This window comes from Trachypithecus francoisi, unplaced genomic scaffold (assembly GCF_009764315.1).
Source record: "Trachypithecus francoisi isolate TF-2019V2 unplaced genomic scaffold, Tfra_2.0 Lachesis_group17, whole genome shotgun sequence".
NCBI classification, from domain to species: Eukaryota; Metazoa; Chordata; class Mammalia; order Primates; family Cercopithecidae; genus Trachypithecus; species Trachypithecus francoisi.
The window spans coordinates 37808717-37831038 of NW_022681462.1; the positions used below are offsets into that span (position 1 = coordinate 37808717).

The 22322-nt window shown below is 39.0% G+C and overlaps 1 protein-coding gene and 1 non-coding gene across 3 annotated transcripts in view; both read right to left on the minus strand.

Annotated features, from left to right (window-relative positions):
• CHMP3 (charged multivesicular body protein 3) overlaps positions 1-22322 on the minus strand; it is a 70343-nt gene that overhangs the window by 4311 nt on the left and 43710 nt on the right. For both annotated transcript variants that reach the window (XM_033175375.1, XM_033175376.1), the window contains 2 exons: positions 21773-21952; positions 2573-2694 (listed from right to left, as the gene is read on the minus strand). In XM_033175375.1, coding sequence (XP_033031266.1) covers positions 2573-2694; positions 21773-21952 — 302 coding nt within the window. The remainder of the gene's footprint in view (positions 1-2572; positions 2695-21772; positions 21953-22322) is intronic.
• LOC117063118 lies at positions 7912-8013 on the minus strand. The gene has a single exon (XR_004428738.1). It is a non-coding gene; the product is annotated as a U6 spliceosomal RNA (small nuclear RNA).

Here is a 22322-nt window from a genome sequence, read left to right on the forward strand (position 1 = left end):
CCAAAGGGAAACGGCTCTCTAAATTTAACACCCTAGGGGTGGGGATTGCTACTACTGGCTGTCAGCAGAGCTTCCTCAAGTAACCCAGACTCAATATAATGGCAGCACCTGAGAAACAGCTCGCTGACAGATGAGTGTATTTCCAGTGCCGTTTTGGAAAGCATCTGCCCTAACACTACAAATATAATCCGTGAACGCAGGGGTTGGAATATGGTATGAAAAGTAGTTGGAGCCGTAGTAGACGCTGTGATAACAAATGCCAACAGCAGGGCAGAAGCCAAAAAAGGCCTGGAGAGGACTCCAACTTGTCCAGGTTACATCTGCCAGAATGGGGTAATCTGGTAGGTCTGCAAGGATCAGTTAACCAAAATCTGATCACCCACTCCTGGGAGGACTAAGACAATATTTCTGGACCCAACAAGGTAAAGGCCAGACACTTTTCTGGAAGTCCTGTGCCTGGCAGCATGCAGGAGCCAGCCAGTTAGCCTCTTCTGTTCTCAAGGCAGCAGAGCACCACTGCAGGACACAAGCAAATGGCTTTAACACTGGCCCAACCCAACCTAGCCCTGCAGTCTTTGTGCTCAGCAGTTCCTCAACTCCCAGATAGGGCCCTATTGAATGTTCTTTGTTTGTTACTGAAGCAAAGGGTTGGAACAGCAACCTCCAAAGTCAACAAGGGGGCTGCTGACATCCCTGGGCAGAACAGGTACTGGGGGGTTGAGTGGCTGTGGTGGAGGGAATGGGTTCAGGTTTCTGAGAAGCTGCTAGAAAAAGAAAATCCTGGTTGTCTTGCCACCTGAAAAAACTAAGTCCCTTGCTTTGTACCTTGACGTTCTGGTGATTCAAGGAGCAGAAAGTCACATGTAGCAGCTCCGGCCCTGGCTCCCTTGTACTCAGCCAGGATACAGTTCTCAGTGACTATGCTGAAGGGTTCAGATTTAAAGCAACCCTCTATCCTGCCTGCCTGAATCTAACTAGCACCCTATTCTGCCCATCCTCATATCCGTTCTGTCCAACCAAAATGAACAAATAAATTAAAATTCATGTTCACCCAGGTGGAACCCTAGGGCCTTCCTGAATGGGATCATCTTAGTACTGGGAGCTACTGTAAAAGAAGTGCAATAAATGCTTGTTAATTGGTTAAACAGAGTCCACCAGAATCCTAACTGTAATAGCCCTTCACACTCTGGAGGTAGAAGTTGTCATTTTTTTATTCATTCAATCAGCAACGATTCATCAAAGTCCTGCTCTGTGCCACACAATAGGCCTGGGGATAAACAGAATGACTAAGATGTGTTCCTGCCCTTGTGAAGCTGAGCCCCTACTGGGGCCTTCAGAATCTACCAGACGCAAGCCTTCCTCCAAATCTGTATTACTCCCAGTATTCAGAAACCATTATGAAAAAGATCCCAGATTCTGAAAAAGGCTTCCCTCTCAGATCCTGGTGGCTCTGAGTTAAAATGAACAAGCCTGAAGGTACTCCAAGAATGATCTTATTATCTGGTTCTAGATGAACAGTGATCACCAACTTGGGGGCAAGACACATGCTATTTGTAAAGGACATACCTTCCTGACCCATTCCTTCCTTACTGCTACTGCCCAAGGACTTCTCATTCAAACAACCTGGGCCCTGGGCTTTCTATGTTGTTTTTCTGCAATTTTCTTTTCCAGCCCCTCTCTCCCATGCCCTAAACCCTGTATACAATTCAAGTTCATAAATGAAATTCACTGAGACGAAGGGAGGCGATTTCTATGCACAGCCTCTATACAAGATTTGAGGTGTACACTCTTGGTTGTCAGCCACAGGTCTGCAGCAGGAAACAGCATCTGTGTGAGGGACCTCCCATCCTCATTTCCACGGTGACAACATCAGACATCAGTGCCCCAACTCCAGATCTTCACTTACAACCAAGGTGACCTTAGGAAAACTACCTGATGACCCAAAGGCTCAGTTTCTGTCTATGTAAAAAGAGGACAAAAATCCCTGCCTCTCAAGATGGCTAGAAGAACAGACTAGGAGATAGGACAGTATGTGGCTGCTGGGGCTTGGCGGCAATGCCTTCTTTATCCCTGTCCTTGTCTGAAGGCCACGAGTACAGGTCCTTGCCAGACTCTGATCCTGGGGGTGGCAGGTATTTACATGCTTTCTATTTGATTCTCAGTCTCTCCCTTTTTAGTTTAAAACAGGGATCAGCAAACTACAGCTGCTGCAGGCCAAATATGGTCTCTGCCTGTTTTTGTAAATCAAGTTTCTTTCCATCTCCTTGCCTATGTTGGAGCCCACAAACTTTATTTCCTTGATCCCTAAATGGTTGCTCCTTGGATCCCCCACCTCCTCTAGAGCTCTGGGTAGACTTTTGCTATTTCTACAGAACACTCTGGCAATCTGACCCAGACTCTGCCATGCTGAGCTCAAATGGTTTCGATCAATGTTAACAGCTACTCCTTAAAATTAATTCTGTCTAGCAGGTGTAGTCTGTTCATCCCCACCCACCCTCATCCCTGGACCACTGCTACTTGCTTAGAGTGACTCCGGGGTTTGGAAAGGAAAGCAGGGTTAGCCCTAAGTCACCTTCATCATTTCTTTGGACAACTCCCTCATGGTGGCCTGAATTTCTGGAATCTTCACAAGACTTTGCATAGCCTTCATCACTTCTGTGCTCTTCTGCAAGGAACCAGCCACTCGCAAGACCGCTGAAAGATAATGTGTACAGTCAGGATTGTTCAACAGGATGGAATAAAGAGACACAGCCAAATTATGAGCCATTCCAATAAATAACAGCAGTAGCAGATGGACTCCCAAGGTTATTTGTGTGCCTTTACATTAATTACTGTCCTTGTTGACCAAGAGACTGACTTTTCTAAATTGTATGCTATCTGGGTTACTACTGATGTGAATTCAGTGAGCATGCACACCAGATGACCAATCTGGAGAGTGGCCTGAAGCCACTCTTGACTTTTAGGAAAAGAAACCAGCTTGGAGTAACTGTGACACCCAGGAAAATCACAAATAGGAGGAACAGCTCCAGACCTTGTAAAGGCCACACTAGAAAAGAGAAGGCTTTAGAACCCAAGTAGAGCTCCCCATTCACCAGCCTATGGACAGTGTCTGTTTGGTATGGAGCCAGCTTATCACTGTTCCTCAGAAAAATGAGAGAAACTAGGATAGATACAGTGAATATGTGTATGTGTGTCAGTGTGAGGTGGTTCCTTACTAGAGAAAAACCTTCTGTAGTCTGAGATTATATGCCTACTACAATCTTCTTTATAAGAAATCATGGTAGTATCAAAAGATCATTGCCCCACCCTCAATGTCTTTAACATGTCAAAGAGTTGGCAACCATCCAAACCTGTTTTGGAATTTCTGAGACTTGAAGTTCTGAGAGCTGTCATATACAAGCTGTTCCCTAAAACTGGCGCACAGACTTCCTTCCTCCTGGCTAAATCAGGAGTCACTATAGGTTTACCTCTGGTGGAATCCAGACCCTAGGAAGCTTTCACATCTAAGGGAAAGCAAGAGTGACCAGAGAAATGCCTGTCTGACATTTATAGTACTATGTATTTTCTAAAGGAGTAAGGGAGTTTGCTAGTTGCAAAGAACACTTCATTTCTCTTAACACTGACATGGGAAAATAAAATATTTATTAATATTAGTAGAATGACAGAGGAAGTGTCAAGAATCTGTGAGGCTGAAATAAGCAATAAATTACATATGCCATTAAGATGATATAAAAAGTTATAGAATGTTAAAAGTTATTATTGATTATATAAAGATGGGAAGAAAAGGGTAAAAGTAAAGCAAATTCCATACAGTTTTGTTTATAAAGCCTGATGTCTACATGAGCCTGTAATTGTATTATTTTATAATTTGTGTCCTGATACATCCTTATATATATTATAAGTTGCATTATTATTTGCATCCTGAGTCTGTAACCCAGAGAGAGTACCTGAACATGGTATGTGTTCAATAAACTTCTTTGAGCTGAATTAGTGAAAATAAGTAAACAGATGGGAGACATGGAAAAAACTATGACTAGAGAAGTATTTAAACACTGAGTCATTTGTATTTTGAAAAAGGTATAAATTTCTCATTATTAGAAGGTACAAGAAAGGAAGAGTCAATGCTGTAGGAAAAAGAGGACACAAAAATAAACTTAGAAATAAAACTTACTACAAAAACATTCAAGTTGATAACCAATCAAAATGGATTAGGTAAGTGGATTTTTAAAAGGCCAGACTAATTTTATGTTGTACACTTGAAACTCAAGACAAAGGTGGTTGCTATGGTTTGAATATGTCCCCTCCAAAATTCAGGTGTTGCCACTGTGATAGTATTAAGAGGTGGAGCCTTTAATAATACTGATATTTTATGAGTTAATCATAATATAAAGTTTAACTTTAGAACTCAGGGAAATCAGACCTTACTCTTCACAGGATGCTAAATGTTCACCTAGCAGAGGGCGATGGTGTATGCTTACAGCTCAGCTCGGAACAGTGCAGAAGCAGTGAACTTGGTAAATAATTCGTTGGAAAGAAAGAAAGTGTAAAGAAGTAAACATGCAAAGCACAATATGTTAGAATTTATTGCAAACACTTTCAAGATTTGATAATTGTGGGAGATAAGTCATTTCAAATCTTCAAGATTTGTTGAAATATTGGTACAAACTGCCTAGAAGGGGAGAAAATCAGCTTTTGAGATACTCTAGCTTCAAATGACAGATTCAGCTGAGTAGTGGGAATTATATGTCTTTTCACTTTTTAAAAATCTTTTAACTCCATTTCTAATTTTTTAACTTAACACTATTAAAATTATGTTGTTTTACTGTTGTATGCAACAATAAAAATAGGGGTAACTAAAAAAAAAAAAAAAAAAAGGTGATTAGGCCATGAGGTTCCACCCTCGTGAATGGATCAGGTGCCCTTAGAAAAGGGCCTGCAGGAGGCAGTTTGTTCTCCCTTGCCCTTCCTCCTGCCATGTGAGAACACAGTATGCCTACCCTCCAGAGAATGCAGCCTTTACCAAACAACCAACCCTGCCAGCACCTGGATCTTGAACTTCCCAGACTCCAGAACTGCATAAAATAAAATTCTACTCTGAATAAATAACTCAGTCTCAGGTATTCTGCTATAGCAGCACAAAACAAACTAAGGTATAAAAAAAATGTATTTCCTATGTTCCAAAAGGAAAAATGAAATAAGAAGGTATGGCAGGTAAAAATTATTTCATAATAAAAATAGCCAGACCTTCAAAAGAATGAGAAGGCAAGCCACAGGCTGCAGGAAAATATTTGCAAAAGACATATGTGATAAAGGACTGCTATCCATAACATACAAAGAACTCTTAAAACTCAATAATGAGAAAATAACTGAACTTAAAAATGGTCAAAAGACCTGAACAGATAACTCACCAAGATGATATATTAATATAAATGGCAAGTAAGCATATGAAAAGATGTTCAACATCTTATGTCATTTGGGGACTGTAAATGAAAACAATGAGATACCACCAAAACCCCATTAGAATGGCCCAATACAGACCACTGACAATACCAGATGCTGGTGAGAATGTGCCGCAACAGGAACTCTCATTTATTACTGATGGGAATGCAAAATGGCACAGCCACTTCGGAAGACAAAGCCAGACACACACCTACCATATGATCCAGCAAGTGTGCTCCTTGGTATTTATCCAAATGAATTAAAAATATGTCCACAGAAAAACCTGCACACGGATGTCTTATAGCAGCTTTATTCATAACTGCCAAAACTTGGAAGAAACCAAGATGTCTTTCAGCAGGTGTATGGATAAACAAACTGGTACATTCAGACAATGGAATATTATTCAGTACTAAAAATAAATGAGCTCTAAAAGCCATGAAAAGACATGGAAGAAACTTAAATGCATATTACCAAGTGAAAGAAGCCAATCTGAAAAGGCTACGTATCGTATGATTCCAACTATACGACATTCTAGAAAAGGCAAAACTATGGAGACAGTAAAAAAAAAAAAAAAATCAGTGGTTGCCAAGGGTTAGTAGGGAAAAAAGATGAATAAAGACAGCACAGAGAATTTTTCGGGCAATGAAACTACTTTGTAGTTACTGATACTATAATTGTGGATAGCATTATACATGTGTCCAAACCCATAGAATGTACACCACCAAGAGTGAATCCTATGTAAACTATGGACTTTGGGTGATAATGACATGTAAATAGAAGTTTACTAATTGTAACAAATGTATCACTCTTGTGTGGGATGTTGATAGTGATGGAGGCTATGCACGTGTGAGGGCAGGGGTACATGGATCTTCTGTACTTTCTATTCAATTTTGCTCTGAATCTAAAACTGTTCAAAAAATAAATTTACTAAAAAATAAAAACAACTACACCCTGAAGGTGAAATCAAGAGTAATAGAAGGGCCGTCTGTATTCAAGATTGCCATTTTGTATGATGAGACTGGAAGGACTCCAGTCCTTAATATCAGTAGAATGCAGCAACACCTGGCATCAGGCGTTTCCTCCAGAATCTACAAAACCAACATGCCAAAGAGTCGTTGGGCTTTTTTCTGCCTGGTTGTTCTAGTGTACATATTACTTAGACTAGAGATAATTGGGTTTGAACCCCATCTCTGCCATTTCCTCACTGTCATCTTCAGCAAGCTGAACTGTTTTCCTTATTTGTGAAGATTGAATGAGATCACATGTCAAAGAGCTTTGTAAATTCTCACACACATACAAATATAAAGTGCTACTGCTGAAGCGGTTTATAAATGTATCTTAAGAATGTCCCAGATGAGTGGGAATTGGTTAGGATGCATGACCACACCTTGGTGTGCTGCTGGTCAGCTCCTGACTCTGAGAAAGCACTGATGGAAAGGCCCATGTCACACGTACAAGATAACCAGCTTGAAGCAGGGACAGGCAATGAGAGGTGAAAGAGGCCTAGTTCCACAACTCTGCTATAATATAAGCCACTGTAGTAAAGTTTTCTGTTATTTGCTGCCGAACATATTCTTTAGCTAATACTACAAAAAAAAAGCAAAAATATCACCCATTATATTTTATGAAGTATATGTAACACTAATTCTAAAGTTTGAACAAAACCCTAATCATAGAGTTGCCAGATAGTATTCTAATGAACTCAGGTGCTATTTAAAATACTAAAACTATCCTCAAATAGATTGTAGAAACCCATTAAGACCAAAGTAGATTCACATTCAATAGGCATGGGTGGTTTAATCTAAAAATACCACATTCAAAAACCAAGAACACATATTATATACTAAAATATAAATGGCAGAGTAGTGACTGCGTCCCACTATGTTAACAGTATGCTGAATGTACAGAATGCAATCAACAAATAGATGCTGAATGAATAAATGAATCAATCCATAAACAAAGCATCATTTAATGGTAGAAAGTCCCAGAAAGCATGTGTTAGACTGAAAAAGAAATTCCTATCTAAAATCTTCAAAAGACCACAGCATTCAAAGTATCATTATATATTTAATTAAAATGCAAAATTTCATGCTTAAAAATGGTTAAAATGGCAAATTTTCTTATGTATATTTAACTATAATAAAAAACTTCTCCCACATCCCCCCAAATAGGTTAAAATTCTACAGAAAACATTACGAAGTCAGCAATGTAAAAATTAGTTGATCACATTTAAAACTACAGAGATCAAAGTTACACAGAGAGGAATATGAAATAAACTGAGCAGCATTCCATTGGTCACAGCTCTTTCTGTTGAAATGCCTTCCCTACCCCAGGCCTGTCTGGAGATCTCTCTGGATTCAGGCTTTCTCCAACTTCAGGGCCTTTCCACGTGGTCCTCCCTCAGTGTGGAGTGCCAGTCCCACTGACAGCTCCATACTGTAGAGGCTTGGTGGACAAAGTTAAAAAAAAAAAAAAAAAAAGGAATGCTTCAAAGTTTGTATTTATCCTTGTGCAGGGCCACATTAATCTTCTCAGTAGTGTTTCAATTTTAGTATATGTGCTGCCCAAGAGAGCTGGAGTGCAGTGGTGTGATCTCAGCTCACTGCAATCTCTGTCTCCCGGGTTCTAAGCGATTCTCCTGCCTCAGCCTCCCAAGTAGCTGGGATTACAGGCACATGCCACCACACCTGGCTAATTTTTGTATTTTTAGTAGAGGCAGTGTTTCACCATGTTGGCCAGGCTGGTCTCGAACTCCTGACCTCAGGTGATCCACCTGCCTCAGCCTCCCAAAGTGCTGGAATTTACAGGCGTGAGCCACTGTGCCTGGCCACTAGATTCATTTGGGGGAAGACTCACTATTTTATTTCCAGTGCCTAGCACTGTGCCTGACACGGCCGACAATCAAGCATTTGTTGAAAAAACCAATAAATGAATTTAACACTGAGGTGGTTTTATAAAGACTCAAGTGCTCCTACATAGAATGAAAGATTTAGTATTGGGTCAGAAATATGTTTTTTCTTTCTTGTATTGATCATAAAACTTCCAGAACATTTCTTTATTTAAAAAAAAGTTTCGGCTGGGTGCAGTGGCTCACCCCTGTAATCCCAACACTTCAGGAGGCCAAAGTGGGTGGATCACGAGGTCAGGAGATAGAGGCCAACATGGTGAAACCTTCTCTCTACTAAAAAATACAAAAACTAGCTGGGTGTGGTGGCGTGCGCCTGTAATCCCAGCTACTTGGGAGGCTGAGGCAGGAAAATCACTTCAACCTGGGAGGTGGAGCTTGCAGTGAGCCGAGATCACATCACTGCACCTCCAGCCTGATGACAGAGTGAGACTCTGTCTCAAAAACAAAACAAACAAACAAACAAACAAAAATTCATATGACAAATAGCAGGGAGAAGGAAATAGAAGCTCATTCTCCCAGTGTTTTAAATTATAGACAGAACATCCACATACTGATGACAAAAAGCAACTGATGTAGGAAAAGAAATTAAAAACCAGAAATAAAAAAGGTTCACTTTTAAACATTTCATCAAAGAGAATTTTGAAGACACAGAAAAGTAAAGAAGTATCATTTCACCAAACAGGAGATACGGGTGGCAAATAAGCACATGAAAAGATGTTCTTAATCATTAGCCATGAAGGAAATGCAAATTAAAACCACAATCAGCACCATACACCTATCAGAATGCCTAAAATGAAAAACAGTGACAACAACAAATGTTGGAGAAGATGCAGAAAAACAGGATCACTCATACATTGGCTGGTGGAAATTTAAACCTGTACACTTTTACAGCAGCTTTATTCATAATAGCCAACAACTGGAAGCAACTCAGAAGTCCTACAATGGGTGAATGGTTAAATAAACTGGTATATCCATATAATGAAATACTACTCAGCAATAAAAAGAAATGAACTATGGATACATGTAAACACTTGAGTTAATTTCCATAGAAATATGCTGAGTGAAAAAAGCCAATCCCAAGAAGTTACATAACTATATAACTCCATTTATACAACATTCTTTTTTTTTTTTTTTTACGAGGCAGAGTCTCGCTCTGTTGCCCAGACTGGAGTGCAGTGGCGCAATCTCGGCTCACTGCAAGCTCCGCCTCCCAGGTTCACGCCATTCTCCTGCCTCAGCCTCCCGAGTAGCTGGGACTACAGGCGCCCGCCACCTCGCCCGACTAGTTTTTTTGTATTTTTAGTAGAGACGGGGTTTCACCATGTTAGCCAGGATGGTCTCGATCTCCTGACCTCGTGATCCGCCCGTCTCGGCCTCCCAAAGTGCTGGGATTACAGGCTTGAGCCACCGCGCCCGGCCTACAACATTCTTAAAATGACAAAATTATAGAAATGGAGAATTAGTGGCTGCTAAGGCAGAGATGGGAGGAAAGTAGGTGTGGCTATGCAAGGGTGACATGAGGGATCCTTGTATTGATGGAAATGTTCTGTAGTTTGACTGCATCAATACCAATATCCTGACTGTGAGATTGTACTCCGGATTTGCAAGATGTTACCATGGGGGGAAAGTAGGTGAAGGGTACACAGAATCTCTCTGTATTATTTCTTGCAAATACAGGTATACCACATGTATGTGAGTCTACTAGTAGTTTCTAAAAACACAAACCTTAATTTAAAAAACATTAAAGCATGTAAAAATGAAGTTACATTACAACCCCACACCTGATACAAATGAAAAAGGGATATTATACACATAAAAACAATTTCTGCTATAAATATGACCATGTTATAATATCAACAACTAAAGATGGAAGCAACGTAACTAAAAAATTAGTTTCATGGCCAGGCGCGGTGGTTCACGCCTATAATCCCAGCACTTTGGGAGACCAAGGCGGGCAGATCACGAGGTCAGGAGATTGAGACCATCCTGGCTAACACAGTGAAATCTCGTCTCTACTAAAAATACAACAAATTAGCTGGGCGTGGTGGCAGGTGCCTGTAATCCCAGCTACTCGGGAGGTTGAGGCAGGAGAATGGCATGAACCCACGAGGCGGAGCTTGCAGTGAGCCGAGATCGTGCCACTGCACTCCAGCCTGGGAGACAGAGTGAGACTCCATCTCAAATAAAATTAAAAATAAAAATTAGTTTCATAATCAGTAGATGTGGAACCCAGTGAAAATATTCTGAAAATAATCTGGTCACCAATAATGAAAGCAACAAAAACAGAGAACTCTTTCTACCTATCACAGGCTCTCATGGGAATTATTAAAATTTTAGTTAAAATTTTTTAAAATTAGCAAATACAAATGGGACCAGGCATAGTGGCTCACACCTGTAATCCCAGCACTTTGAGAGGCCCAGGCAAGCGGATCACTTGAGCACAGGAGACTGAGACCAGCCTGGGCAATACAGTGAAACCCTTTCTCTACAAAAAGCTAGCTGGGTAAGGTGGCTCATGCTTGTAGTCCCAGCTACCCAGGAGGCTGAGGTGGGAGGATCACCTGAGCCACGGAGGTTGAGGCTACGTGAGTCATGATCGCACCACTGCACTCCAGACTGGGCAACACACCCCATCTCAAAAATAAAATAAAAATAAAATGAAGTAAAAATAATGTTAAAAACAGCATCAAAAACATGCAGCTCATTGGTAGCAAGAGCCCAGGGGAGCAATACATTGACTCAATAGACCAACAGTGTGGGTTTTAAAAGCCAACTTAAAACCGGCATTTACAAACACAATGAATCAGATTATAAGAAAATATGAAATCTTATAACATTTCACAATAATGATAAATGAAAGCTCAGAGAAGGGATATTAAAAACATTTGAGCCTCAAAAGTAAAAATCCCTTGAGAGTAAGACACTTTTTCCTTGTAACAAGAAAAAAAAAAAAAAAACAGTTAAGGGTACATCATGATTTCCAAAAAATCTCTAACACATAATAATATTGAACAGAAAGATAAAAATTAAAAGGAGATAGTACAAACATTCTATAATATGGTAAACCAAAACCAAAAGGATGTCACAAAAGAGTATCGAAACCATGTACATTTCAGAAACTTTAAAAATTTAAAGTCATGTTTATTTATGACTTACATGCTCCACTTGAAAAAAATAACTTGAAGCAGTTTATCAAAAAGATGTATATGGCAGATACAATAAAATAAATTTAAAACGCTCAAAAGTGTGAGTCGATTCCATAAATGTGGGCTGGAGTATCTCAGCAACCACACTATTGACAGTTTGGACTGGGCAATTCTTTTGTTGGAGGCAGTTGTTTTATGCATTCTAGGGTGTTCAGCAGCAACCCTGGTTTCTGCCCACTAGATGCCAGTAGCAGCACCCTTTTTCCTCCTAGTTGTGACAACTGAAAATGGCCCCAAATACTGTCAAATGTCTCCCAAGCCCCAGTTGAGAATCAGTGGCCTAGGCTAATAAAAGCTACTGCAACTGAGATTAAGTTTAGCTGTGAGCATATCAACAGCTAAAACATAAAAGTTAATCATGTTTTGGGCTGTAGGACATTCACTGGTAAAAGCAACACTGTTTCACTAGGAAAGACTTTTTTTCAGGCTAGCTTCTAAGATAAATTTCTTCCATGGCTTTTAATATTAAGGAATATTAAAGTATATAATCTTTATTGACTGCACCACTAATTGTATAGAAGTTATAGAAATAATCTTCATGTGGCTGTTTTCTTATCCACCACAAAAACGCAAAGGAGGGCTGGGCGGGTGGCTCACGCCTGTAATCCCAGTACCTTGGGAGGCCGAGGCGGGTGGATCACCTGAGGTCAGAAGTTCAAGGCCAGCCTCGTCAACATGGTGAAACCCCGTCTCTACTAAATATACAAAAATGAGCTGGGCATGGTGGCGGGTGCCTGTAATCCCAGCTACTTGGGAGGCTGAGTAGCTTGAACCCGGGAGGCAGAGGTTGCAGTGAGCAGATTGTGCCATTGTGCTCCATCCTGGGCAATGCCAACAACAACAAAAAGCAAAGGAATACTATGAAAACAGCTCAGCAAAGGCACTGCTGTGGGAAGTAAAACAGGAGGATGGAGAAGGGTTTCTGAGGATCCAGCTTGTTAACAGGAATTGGACTTTAAAATTCTAGAGGGATGACTGCCTAGTGTCACTCTCACTTAACGCCAATGATGTGTTTTTATATGGTATTTACAGAGTATAAAATAAACATTCATATGAATAACAACTAAAATTAAATATGAAACAATCAATTTGTGAGGAAGGTAGATGACTTTTTCACTCCCTTTAAAAATTTCATTTAATGTTGTATTTTGCTTATGTAGGGGCAAATATTTCATTTGAAAAAGACAATCATGCACTATAGAATTGAAATCTGTAAAAGTTTTGGAGGGGAAAACTTAAAATCCTTGAATAAACACCATCATGAACAACACATGACACGGATATGTATTTATTTTAGAAGATTACTTATTATTCAGCAAGCCTTAAAGAAACTGAATTTTAATCTTGCATATGCTAGATCATAATTTAATATTAAATGCAAAATTTGTTTATTTAAGGGCTCTAATTTGTAGACCTGAGTAATAAATGTGTGTGGTATGTATAAAATGACATAATGTTAGACTAACAAAAGCAAACTGCAGGACAGTTCGTATAGTACTCAAATAGTAGCTACCAGTGGGTAAGGGGGCTGAGGCCAAGACAAAGAAACTGGTGAACAATTACTTTTATTTTACATATTTCTATAGCATTTTAAAAAACAGTAAGTCTATATTAGTATGTTCTCACACTGCTATTAAGACACACCTCAGACTGGGTCGTTTATAAGGAAAAGAGGTTTAATCAGCTCACAGTTCTGTGGGCTGTATAGGCTTTGGCTTCTGGAGAGGCCTCAGGAAACTTACAACCATGGTACAAGGCAAAGGGGAAGCAGGCACATCTTCACATGGCAGGCAGGAGACAGAGAGAGAGAGAGACAGATAGGGGAAGTGCTATACAGTTTCAAACAACCAGATCATGAGAACTCTATCATGAGACACCACTAGGGGGATGGTGCTAAACCATTAGAAACCACCCCCATGATCCAATCACCTCCCACCAGGACCACCTCCAACACTCAGGATCACAATTCAACATGAGATTTAGGTGGGGACACAGAGCCACATCATATCAAAATCTGTAACACTTAAGTTAAAAATACTAGAAAATTATTTAAAAATGTGTTTTGATTCAACAAATTGGTTTAAACTTCACAAACATTATGCTTGACCCCAAAGATCCATAACTTGCAAACTCACTTTCAGGTACTCCAATCAAAGCACAGAAGAAAACAAAATAAAAGGACAAAGGTAGCTAGGTGGATGTACTACCCTACCTGGGCCTCCCTTTTATTGCATGGCCTGCCCCTCTAGACACACTGTCATCAATATATAAGAACTTGGAGCTCTCATGCATCTCTGCCACTCAAAATCCCACCATAGTTCAGCACTCACACCTGCCCCACTGCTTTAATGGTAAAATATACATACATTATTTTAACCCAAAATTATACATAAAATTTGTAATGTATCCATTTTTAAGTATATAGTTAAGTGGAAGTAGGTACATTCATTCACATTTTTGTGTAATCATCACCGCCATCCATCTCCAGAACTTTTCTCATCTTCCCAAACTGAACCCCTGTACCGTCACTCAACTCAATCCCCATTTCCCCTTACCCTTGGCAGCCAACATTCTACTTTCTGCATCTACATTTGAGAATTCAAGGTACATCATGTAAGTGGAATCGTGTAGTATTCATCCTTTTTTGAAGTGCTCATTTCACTTAGCATAATGCCTTCAAGATTCATCCATGTTGTTGTAGCATAAGTCAGAATTTCCTCCCTTTTTAAGGCTGAATAATATTCTATTATACAGATACATCACATTTTGTTTACCCATTCATCTGTCAATGGACACTTGGGTTGCTTCTACCTTTTGGCTATTGTGAATGCTGCTGCTATGAACACTGGCATCCAAATACCTATTTGAGTCCCTGCCTTCCATTCTCTCAGGTAGATCCCAAAAGCGGAATTGCTGGAGCATATGGTAATTCTATTTCCTGCCCCACCTTTGAACTTCTCCCTTAACCCTCTCTTCCAATCAAAACACACTCATCATCTGTCTTACACTACAAGGAGCTGCTGTCAGAAAGCTGTCACCTGGAAAGCATCTAATCATGACAATGTATTAATACGTGACAAGGCTGAACAGATTACCCCTCCCCAGAGGCATCTGCATTTTAATAGGGGAACATCTTAAGAAAGAGGAATGACTTTGTTAAATCTTGGCTTTTCAAAGCAGCAACAGGCTAGGGGTGGGATGGGGCCATGGAAAGACAGCAAAGACATCTCAGGAACTTTGGTTAGTTTTCTCTTTTTCCACTCCCAAAATGTAGTCTTTTCCTTCCTGCCCTGTCCCAAGTTCTATCCTGGTACCTACTCTGCTGTATTTAATCTCCCAACAAGCAACATTCCACTATTAACCAACGCAACAATGCTGTCTAGGAATCCTTCCTGCCAGCAAAAGCTTAGGTGCTGCAGAGGCCAGGTGAACCAAATAGCCACTGATTTCCTGGGGCTAGTCTGATCAGCCCAAGTGAAGACTCCTCTCTTAGACCTGTTCCTCTCCCTGTATTTCCAGTGTCTGTTAATGGCCTTGCAGTCTCTTTCCAGGCTCAAAGGCTCAGAGCATCTCAGCCTTGTTTATACCTTCACTCTGCACCTGTTCTTGTGTCTTCTACTCCATTCTCACTAGACTAACCATTCCCCTACTCCACTCCTTTACCTCTCAGGTCCCACTGCCTCCAATCACAATGGACTGTCCCGCCCTGCACCTGTGCTCTGTGCTTATAATGTGCTAAAGCTTTCAAATGTCTACAAAATAATTTAAATTCCTCAGCCTGATATCTCAGAACTCTGACTCCAACTTACCTTTCCAGCCTCACCTCTCACTGCTCCCCTTCATGCATTCCTGTCAAACTGTTTCCTGAACACAGCCTGAAATATTTCAATTGTGCCTTAGTACACCTAATCCTTCTAGACTCAGATGCTGCCCTGATTCTCCCCAAAATACTTTTCCTCTTAACTCGCATTGCACTTTATCTGCATTGCTACAGCACGTCTTATTTTGAATTTGTCTTTGAGAAACCTTGCTCTTCTAACAGCTGTAAAAACTGTCATCTTCACCTCCTTGCTCATCCTCTCCAGCCATCCCTCCCACTTGCTCAGTACTCAACCTCCTAGACCTTCCTTCTGTGTCAGGAATGCTCAGTTCTTTTTGGCCCCAGGGCCTTCACACACGCTAGCCATCCAACTTGGCATACCGCTTCCCACGCCCCCACAAACTTAATAGTTCATCTTCCTTCAGGATTCATCAGTGCCTGAAGGGAGCCATCCCTGATTCTACATTTCTCTTTTACATTCTCCCAGTGCATATCACAGTTTGCAATTATAAATATCCATTTGATTATTAAATTTATTATTTTTAATTTTTATATTTCTTCAATTATCTGCAATTTACCCCATACCTAGAGGGCAGTGATTGTGCCTGTAATATTCACGATTTTAACCCCAGTGCCCAGCAGTATGCCTAGCACATAATAGGGCTTTTAAGAGATATTTATTAAATGAATTAACATTTTGGTTTTTGTAATTCAGTCTATATGCCTGAAAAGACTAGGGAGGGCAGGTACTCAGAAAGCCTATACTTAAATCTAGCTTCCCCTACCCTCCTCCCTTCCAGTCTCTCCTCTGCCTCCCTCCCTCCCACCCACCTCTTTCTTTAAAAAGAGAAGTGGGATAGGAAAGAAGAGGATGATTGGGAGAAGTTCTGAGAAACAGTATACGGAACGTATGAAAATTTCAAAAAGACAACTATCATTAACAAAAGAAAATACTGCACCAACGAGGAAGAACAGAATGATTTTTTTTTTAAAATAAGAAACTGAGAACTCTTTCTTGAAAATTAAAGTTAAGATAGCCAAAATAAAGAATTCATGAGAAAAAATGGAAAATAAAGTTGAGGAAATTTTGCAAAAAGTAATTACACAGACAAAATTGATCATGATAATGATGATAATATTTAAAACCTATCTATACAGCAATTACTATGCCAGACAATGAAGTGAGCCTCACAACCTGCTTATGAGGAAGGCACTAACTATTATTATCCTCAAAATGGAACATGGAAAAGATAAGAAAATTAAAGGACTAGTCTGAGAAATCCAATAACTAAGACTGTTTGCTTTCAGAAAGAAACAGAAAATAACAGTGCAAAGGCAATGTACATGCACACATCCAAGCACTGTAGGATAGAAGTCCCCAGGACTGAAAAGATGCACCAAGGAATAGAAGGAGACAATGCTTTTCTTTTAGAAATCCATATGGAAATACTTATAGATGAAATTGCAGTTCGTCCTCCATACCTGTGGGTTCAGTGTTTGTAAATTCAACCAACCAAAGACAACAAAATATTCAATATCAAAAATATTCAACCACAATGAAAATGAAAGGCTGTGTCTGTACCAAACACGGATAAGCTTTTTGTCATTATTCCCTAAACAATACAGTATAACAATTATTTACATAGCATTTGCATTGTATTGGATATTACATAATTAATCTAGCGGTTAAAATATACAGGAGGATATGCGTAGGTTATATGCAAATACTACTTCATTGAGCATCCACAAATGTTGGTATCTGTGGGGATCCTGGAACCAACCCCCTGTGGACACCGAGGGATAAATGTATATGGATTCCCAGGCAAAAACATAGGGACTAGGTGAGATAAATATAAATTAAGTAAAATCAGCCAAGAGTTGAAAATTGTTTAAGCTGAGTGATAGGTACATAGAGATTCATTTGGGTATTCACTCTGCTTTTGCATATGCTTAAAATTTCCATGATAAGAAGTTAAAGAGAAAACAATAAGGACAATTCAAACAATCCAACTTCTCTCCTGAGAATAAACCTTTTTCAGACCTCTGTTTATCCACTTATTTATTTACACATCTACACAAACACATCCTCTATTTACTTATTTACAGAGTGCTATCATGCTATAATACTGTTCTGCAACTTGATTTATTAAATGATGCATCATTAACATCTTTCTATAGCTGAATACTATGCTGAAACCTGAATAAATCATAATTTACTAATTCAATCCTTCACTGAAGAAAAATAAAATGTTAACAGTTCCCCTGTTACAAACAACTTTCTGTTGTTGGCTTTACTGATGTGTATTTTACTAATTGGGTAAAAATGCCCAATGCCTATAATTGTACAATTATAAAACTATTTCAAAAACAAACTTAAATATAAAAAAAAACTTCAAAATCAATAAAATTCACATTAACAACATAAATTTCATGTGATACTTTGCTGAACTAAAACACCACTTATAATGTGGGTTATGCTACAGATAAAATACTTGAGAACTATGCATATATATATACTGGTCTCATCTATCTGTCTGGCGACTCCTTTCCCACTTTTCTCCATTAAGACTACTGAGGTTGCAGTGAGCCGAGATGGCACCACTGCACTCCAGCCTGGGCAACAGCGCGAGACCTTGTCTCAAAAAATAAAATAAAAAAAAGACTACTTAAAATCCTTGCATCAGATGGGATTTCTTTGGTAAGGACATTTACATAGTAAGTTGGGTTTTCCTCTTTTCACACTGGATTGCCACAGTGAAATTTGACACCAAACCTCAAAAACAAAAATGCAAATGGGGGGTTGAAGTCTCATGAAACTCATCAATTATAATGTAACCCAGACTATACATATGTTTAATTTTTTAATGATGCCAAAAATTAAAATAAAAAAAAATTCTCATAGTAGAAAGACTGGAAGAAGAGAAAGTGGTGGGAGAAGGAAAATCAAGATTTTTTTTATAGGCATATCAATTTTGAGATACCCCTTAAGACATCTGAGTGGAGATGTCAATTATGCACTTAGAGATAAAGTCAGCCCTGAAGATAAAAATTTAAAAATCAATGGCATTTAAAGGCATGGGGTTAGATAAGATCAACTAGTGGGAGTAAAGATGGAAAGGAGCAGAGGATCTAGAATAGAACCCAAATTTAAAAATCAATGGCATTTAAAGGCATGGGGTTAGATAAGATCAACTAGTGGGAGTAAAGATGGAAAGGAGCAGAGGATCTAGAATAGAACCCTAGCACCTTAACATTCAGAGGCCAAAGAGCAAATACTTCACTTTTCAATTCTGGTAAAGCTACAGTATATATGAAACAAACAACATATTGTTATGGGTGTATATTTAAACAATAGGCTCTTATGTGCAGTGCACAGGGGAGCTTTTGTTATGTATACTGCTGAAAGTGTATGATAAAAGAATTTTTTCCATGCAGACTAATGATTACTTACTATCACTGGCTGAAAAGGTATTTTGGAATCAGGATACAGGAAGAAAGGGCAAAGAAAAGAGAATGCTCTAGTTTAGTAGCTCTGAGAGAACTATTAACACAAGATAACATTTCTCAAAAATAAAAAAGTATGACAATACCAATTAAAAAGGTATGAAAAAAAGAACTCATGAACTGCTGCTGGAAATATAAATTAGTAAAGCTTCTTTGGAGAGCAATTTTGTAATTCTAGTAAAATTTAAACCCAACTATTTACTTAGCAATTCTACTTCTGAGTATACAACTGTCCTAAATCTTTACACATAGCAAAACCTGAAAATAACCTTAATATCCATCAAAAGGGGAACAGAAAAATAAAATGTGATACACCAATGTAATTTCATCTAGTAGTTCAAATCAATGGACTACAGCATGCTCTCCCTCTCTCTCTATATATACATAGATCATTTTATTGTGGTTGCTGTTGGGTTTTTTTGTCTTGTTTTATAGAGACAGGGTTTCATTATGTTTCCTAGGCTGATTTTGAGCTCCTGGCTCAAGTGATCCTCCTGCCACAGGCTCCCAAAGGGCTGGTATTACAGGTGTGAGCCATTGTACCCCACCTACATTTATCCATATGAACATATTTCAAAAACAATGATAAATGGAGAAAAAAGATGCAGAATGGTATCTATAGTATGATACCATTCATATAAATTTTAAGATTCACAACAGTGGTTTTCTCTGGAGAGGATGGGAGAGAAGAGAATGAAACTGGAAAGGGGTAGTAAAGGAGCTTCAACTTTTGTAATAATGCTTTATTTCTTTTATAATATAGAAGCAGGCAAATACAACAAAACGTTAGATTTTATTAGTTCTGGGCCAGGTGCAGCGGCTCACACCTATAATCCCAGCACTTTGGAAGACTGAGGTGGGTGGATCTCTTGAGCTCAGGAGTTCAAGACCAGCCTGGGCAACATGGCGAAACCCTGTCTCCACCAAAAAAATAAATAAATAAAATATAAATTTTATTAGTTCTGCATGATAGGTACATAAAGATTTATTACATTATCCTCTGCTTTCATCTCCACAATTGGAAAAAAGAGGCTGTGCATACACTGCTTTATTCATAGAGGAAAAAAGGCAAAATAAGCAATAAGGAAAGAGTGAAAAATTTTTAAACAAGCTTATCATGGTCAACTGAACATGTGTCTTTTGAGCATGTTGCAGGAAAAATTGAGAATAAATCTGAAACTTTCAAGCTGGCTATAAAAGACAAGAATACTTGAGCTTTCAAACATGACAAGATTAAACTATTTCTTTATGGCACTGATACTCAGTTTGGTCAAAAGTCATATCTAGGTGATATATCCAGTATTTCAAGAACCTAAAATCATCACTTTAGGGCTGAAATAACATGGTATTTAAAAGTGAAGATAGGCTGGAAGTGGTGATTCATGCCTGTAATCCCAGCACTTTGCAGGGCCGAGGAAGGCAGATCACCTGAGGTCAGGAGTTTGATACCAGCCTGGGTAACATGGCGAAACCCCATCTCTACTAAAAATACAAAAATTAGGGGGGCGTAGTGGTGGGCACCTGTAATCCCAGCTACTTGGGAGGGTGAGGCGGGAGAATCGCTTGAACCTGGGAGGTGGAGGTCGCAGTTACCAAGATCGCACCACTGCACTCCAGTCTGGGTGACAGACTCCACCTCAAAAAACAAAAAGTAAATAAATAAAAGATAATCTTGATAGATTTTTTAAAAGATGATGTGGTACAAACATTTTGTCATTTTCTTTACTCTTTCCCACCCCATGATTATTCTCTTCAGTATCTGGAGAAAGAAACTAATGATACATTAATGGTTAGGCATATTTTAAAGCCACATTTGAATGTTAAAATTGAATGTGAAGAAAATACCTTCAGAATGAAATACAACCAAATAATGCATTAGAAACTCATTTGGCACCATTCTATAAATTAAATCACTTCATCTTCTAACTTCTTTTGAGTGTGATCAATGAAGTATCTGACAGAGAGTTGAAAATATTCTTTAGTGAAAAATTTCTCCATAATTTCTTTCTTTTTTACAGACACAGTCTTGCTATATATATTGTCCAGGCTCAAGCACAATGGTTATTCACAGGTGTAATCATAGCTCACTGTGGCCTCAAACCCCTGGGCTCAAGCACTTAATTCTCCTTGCTTAGCCTCCTTAGCAGCTGGGACTACAAAACTGCATGCCACCATGCCTGGCTCTCCATGATTTCTGAGTCTGTATTCAATCTAAGTATCTGACAGTCATTTGCTGCCATTACTAAAGAATTATAGTTCTGAGTTAGAACTACTTCATAATTTAATGGAAATTAAGAAAAGAAACCAACTAGATGAATGACCACAAACAGTACTGTACTGGACACTGAAAGGAAACAATGTTTATTCCTATTTTAAATATCATGAGTTCCTAAAAGTCATCGAAAATGGACAGTTCACATGTATGCTGAATACCCATAATGTGGTTTACAGATTCCTAAGATGTGACGAAGCATTAGGTAGACAGAGATGAAGGAGAAAAGGAGATGAGCCAAAGCCCCACAGCCTGTTGTAACATTTTGCCTGGGGCTGCTCTGGGACTAGGACAAAGGTAGAAAGCTCTTTTCTTCAGTCTCCCTCCAAACATCTAAGCTGGCCCCTTACTTCTACAACTGAATTCTCAGGTCACTTGATAACATTGTTCAATACATTCTAACTTCTAAACAAAGCAGATTTATATGTAGATTTCATTATTATTTAGAAAATACTAACAAAAGAAATCAACATTATTGTATTTTGCATTTGTACGACACTCAACACTAAGAAAATACAAAGAATAAAAACCAGAGTAGAGTTTTTCCTATTCAAGGAACCCATGTTGATAATAACAGCAACACTGGCATTACAAGCTGACTGTAAGGTTAAGTGCAGCCTTACCCAGCTGGTTCTTCATCCCCATGAGCACTGAGTTCATGTGCGCTTTGGAGGCATATAGCTTGCTCACAGCCTTCCTTGACCTGATCATCTCCTTGGCCAGAACGACACAGACATCCTTCTGGCCCTTCTTGGCAGCATCTTTCACAGATCGTTTCACTTTTTCTTCTTCTCTTTGGATATCTAAATTTAGAACAGAACACCAAAAATCAAGGGTAAGTCAGGTTTATTGGCACTCAAATACATTCTTATTGTGATCTAAATGTGTCTATTAAGTAGAAAAACATATAGAAGGACAAACATAAAATCAAAATAACATATTCATCATTTCCAGAAACAACATCAAAGTAGTTTAAAAGAAAAGTACGATCCTATTACACTTGACAAAATTTCAAAACACCCTTCTTACATTTGTTGGTACTGGCCCTAAGAACTTAAAAAAAAAAAATACTGTAAATGCATTCCAGAGCTTGCTCCAATAATCAATAAGTAATATTCCCACAATCATAAGAGTACAATTTCTATACAGTCACTAATCATTTCTAGAAACCTG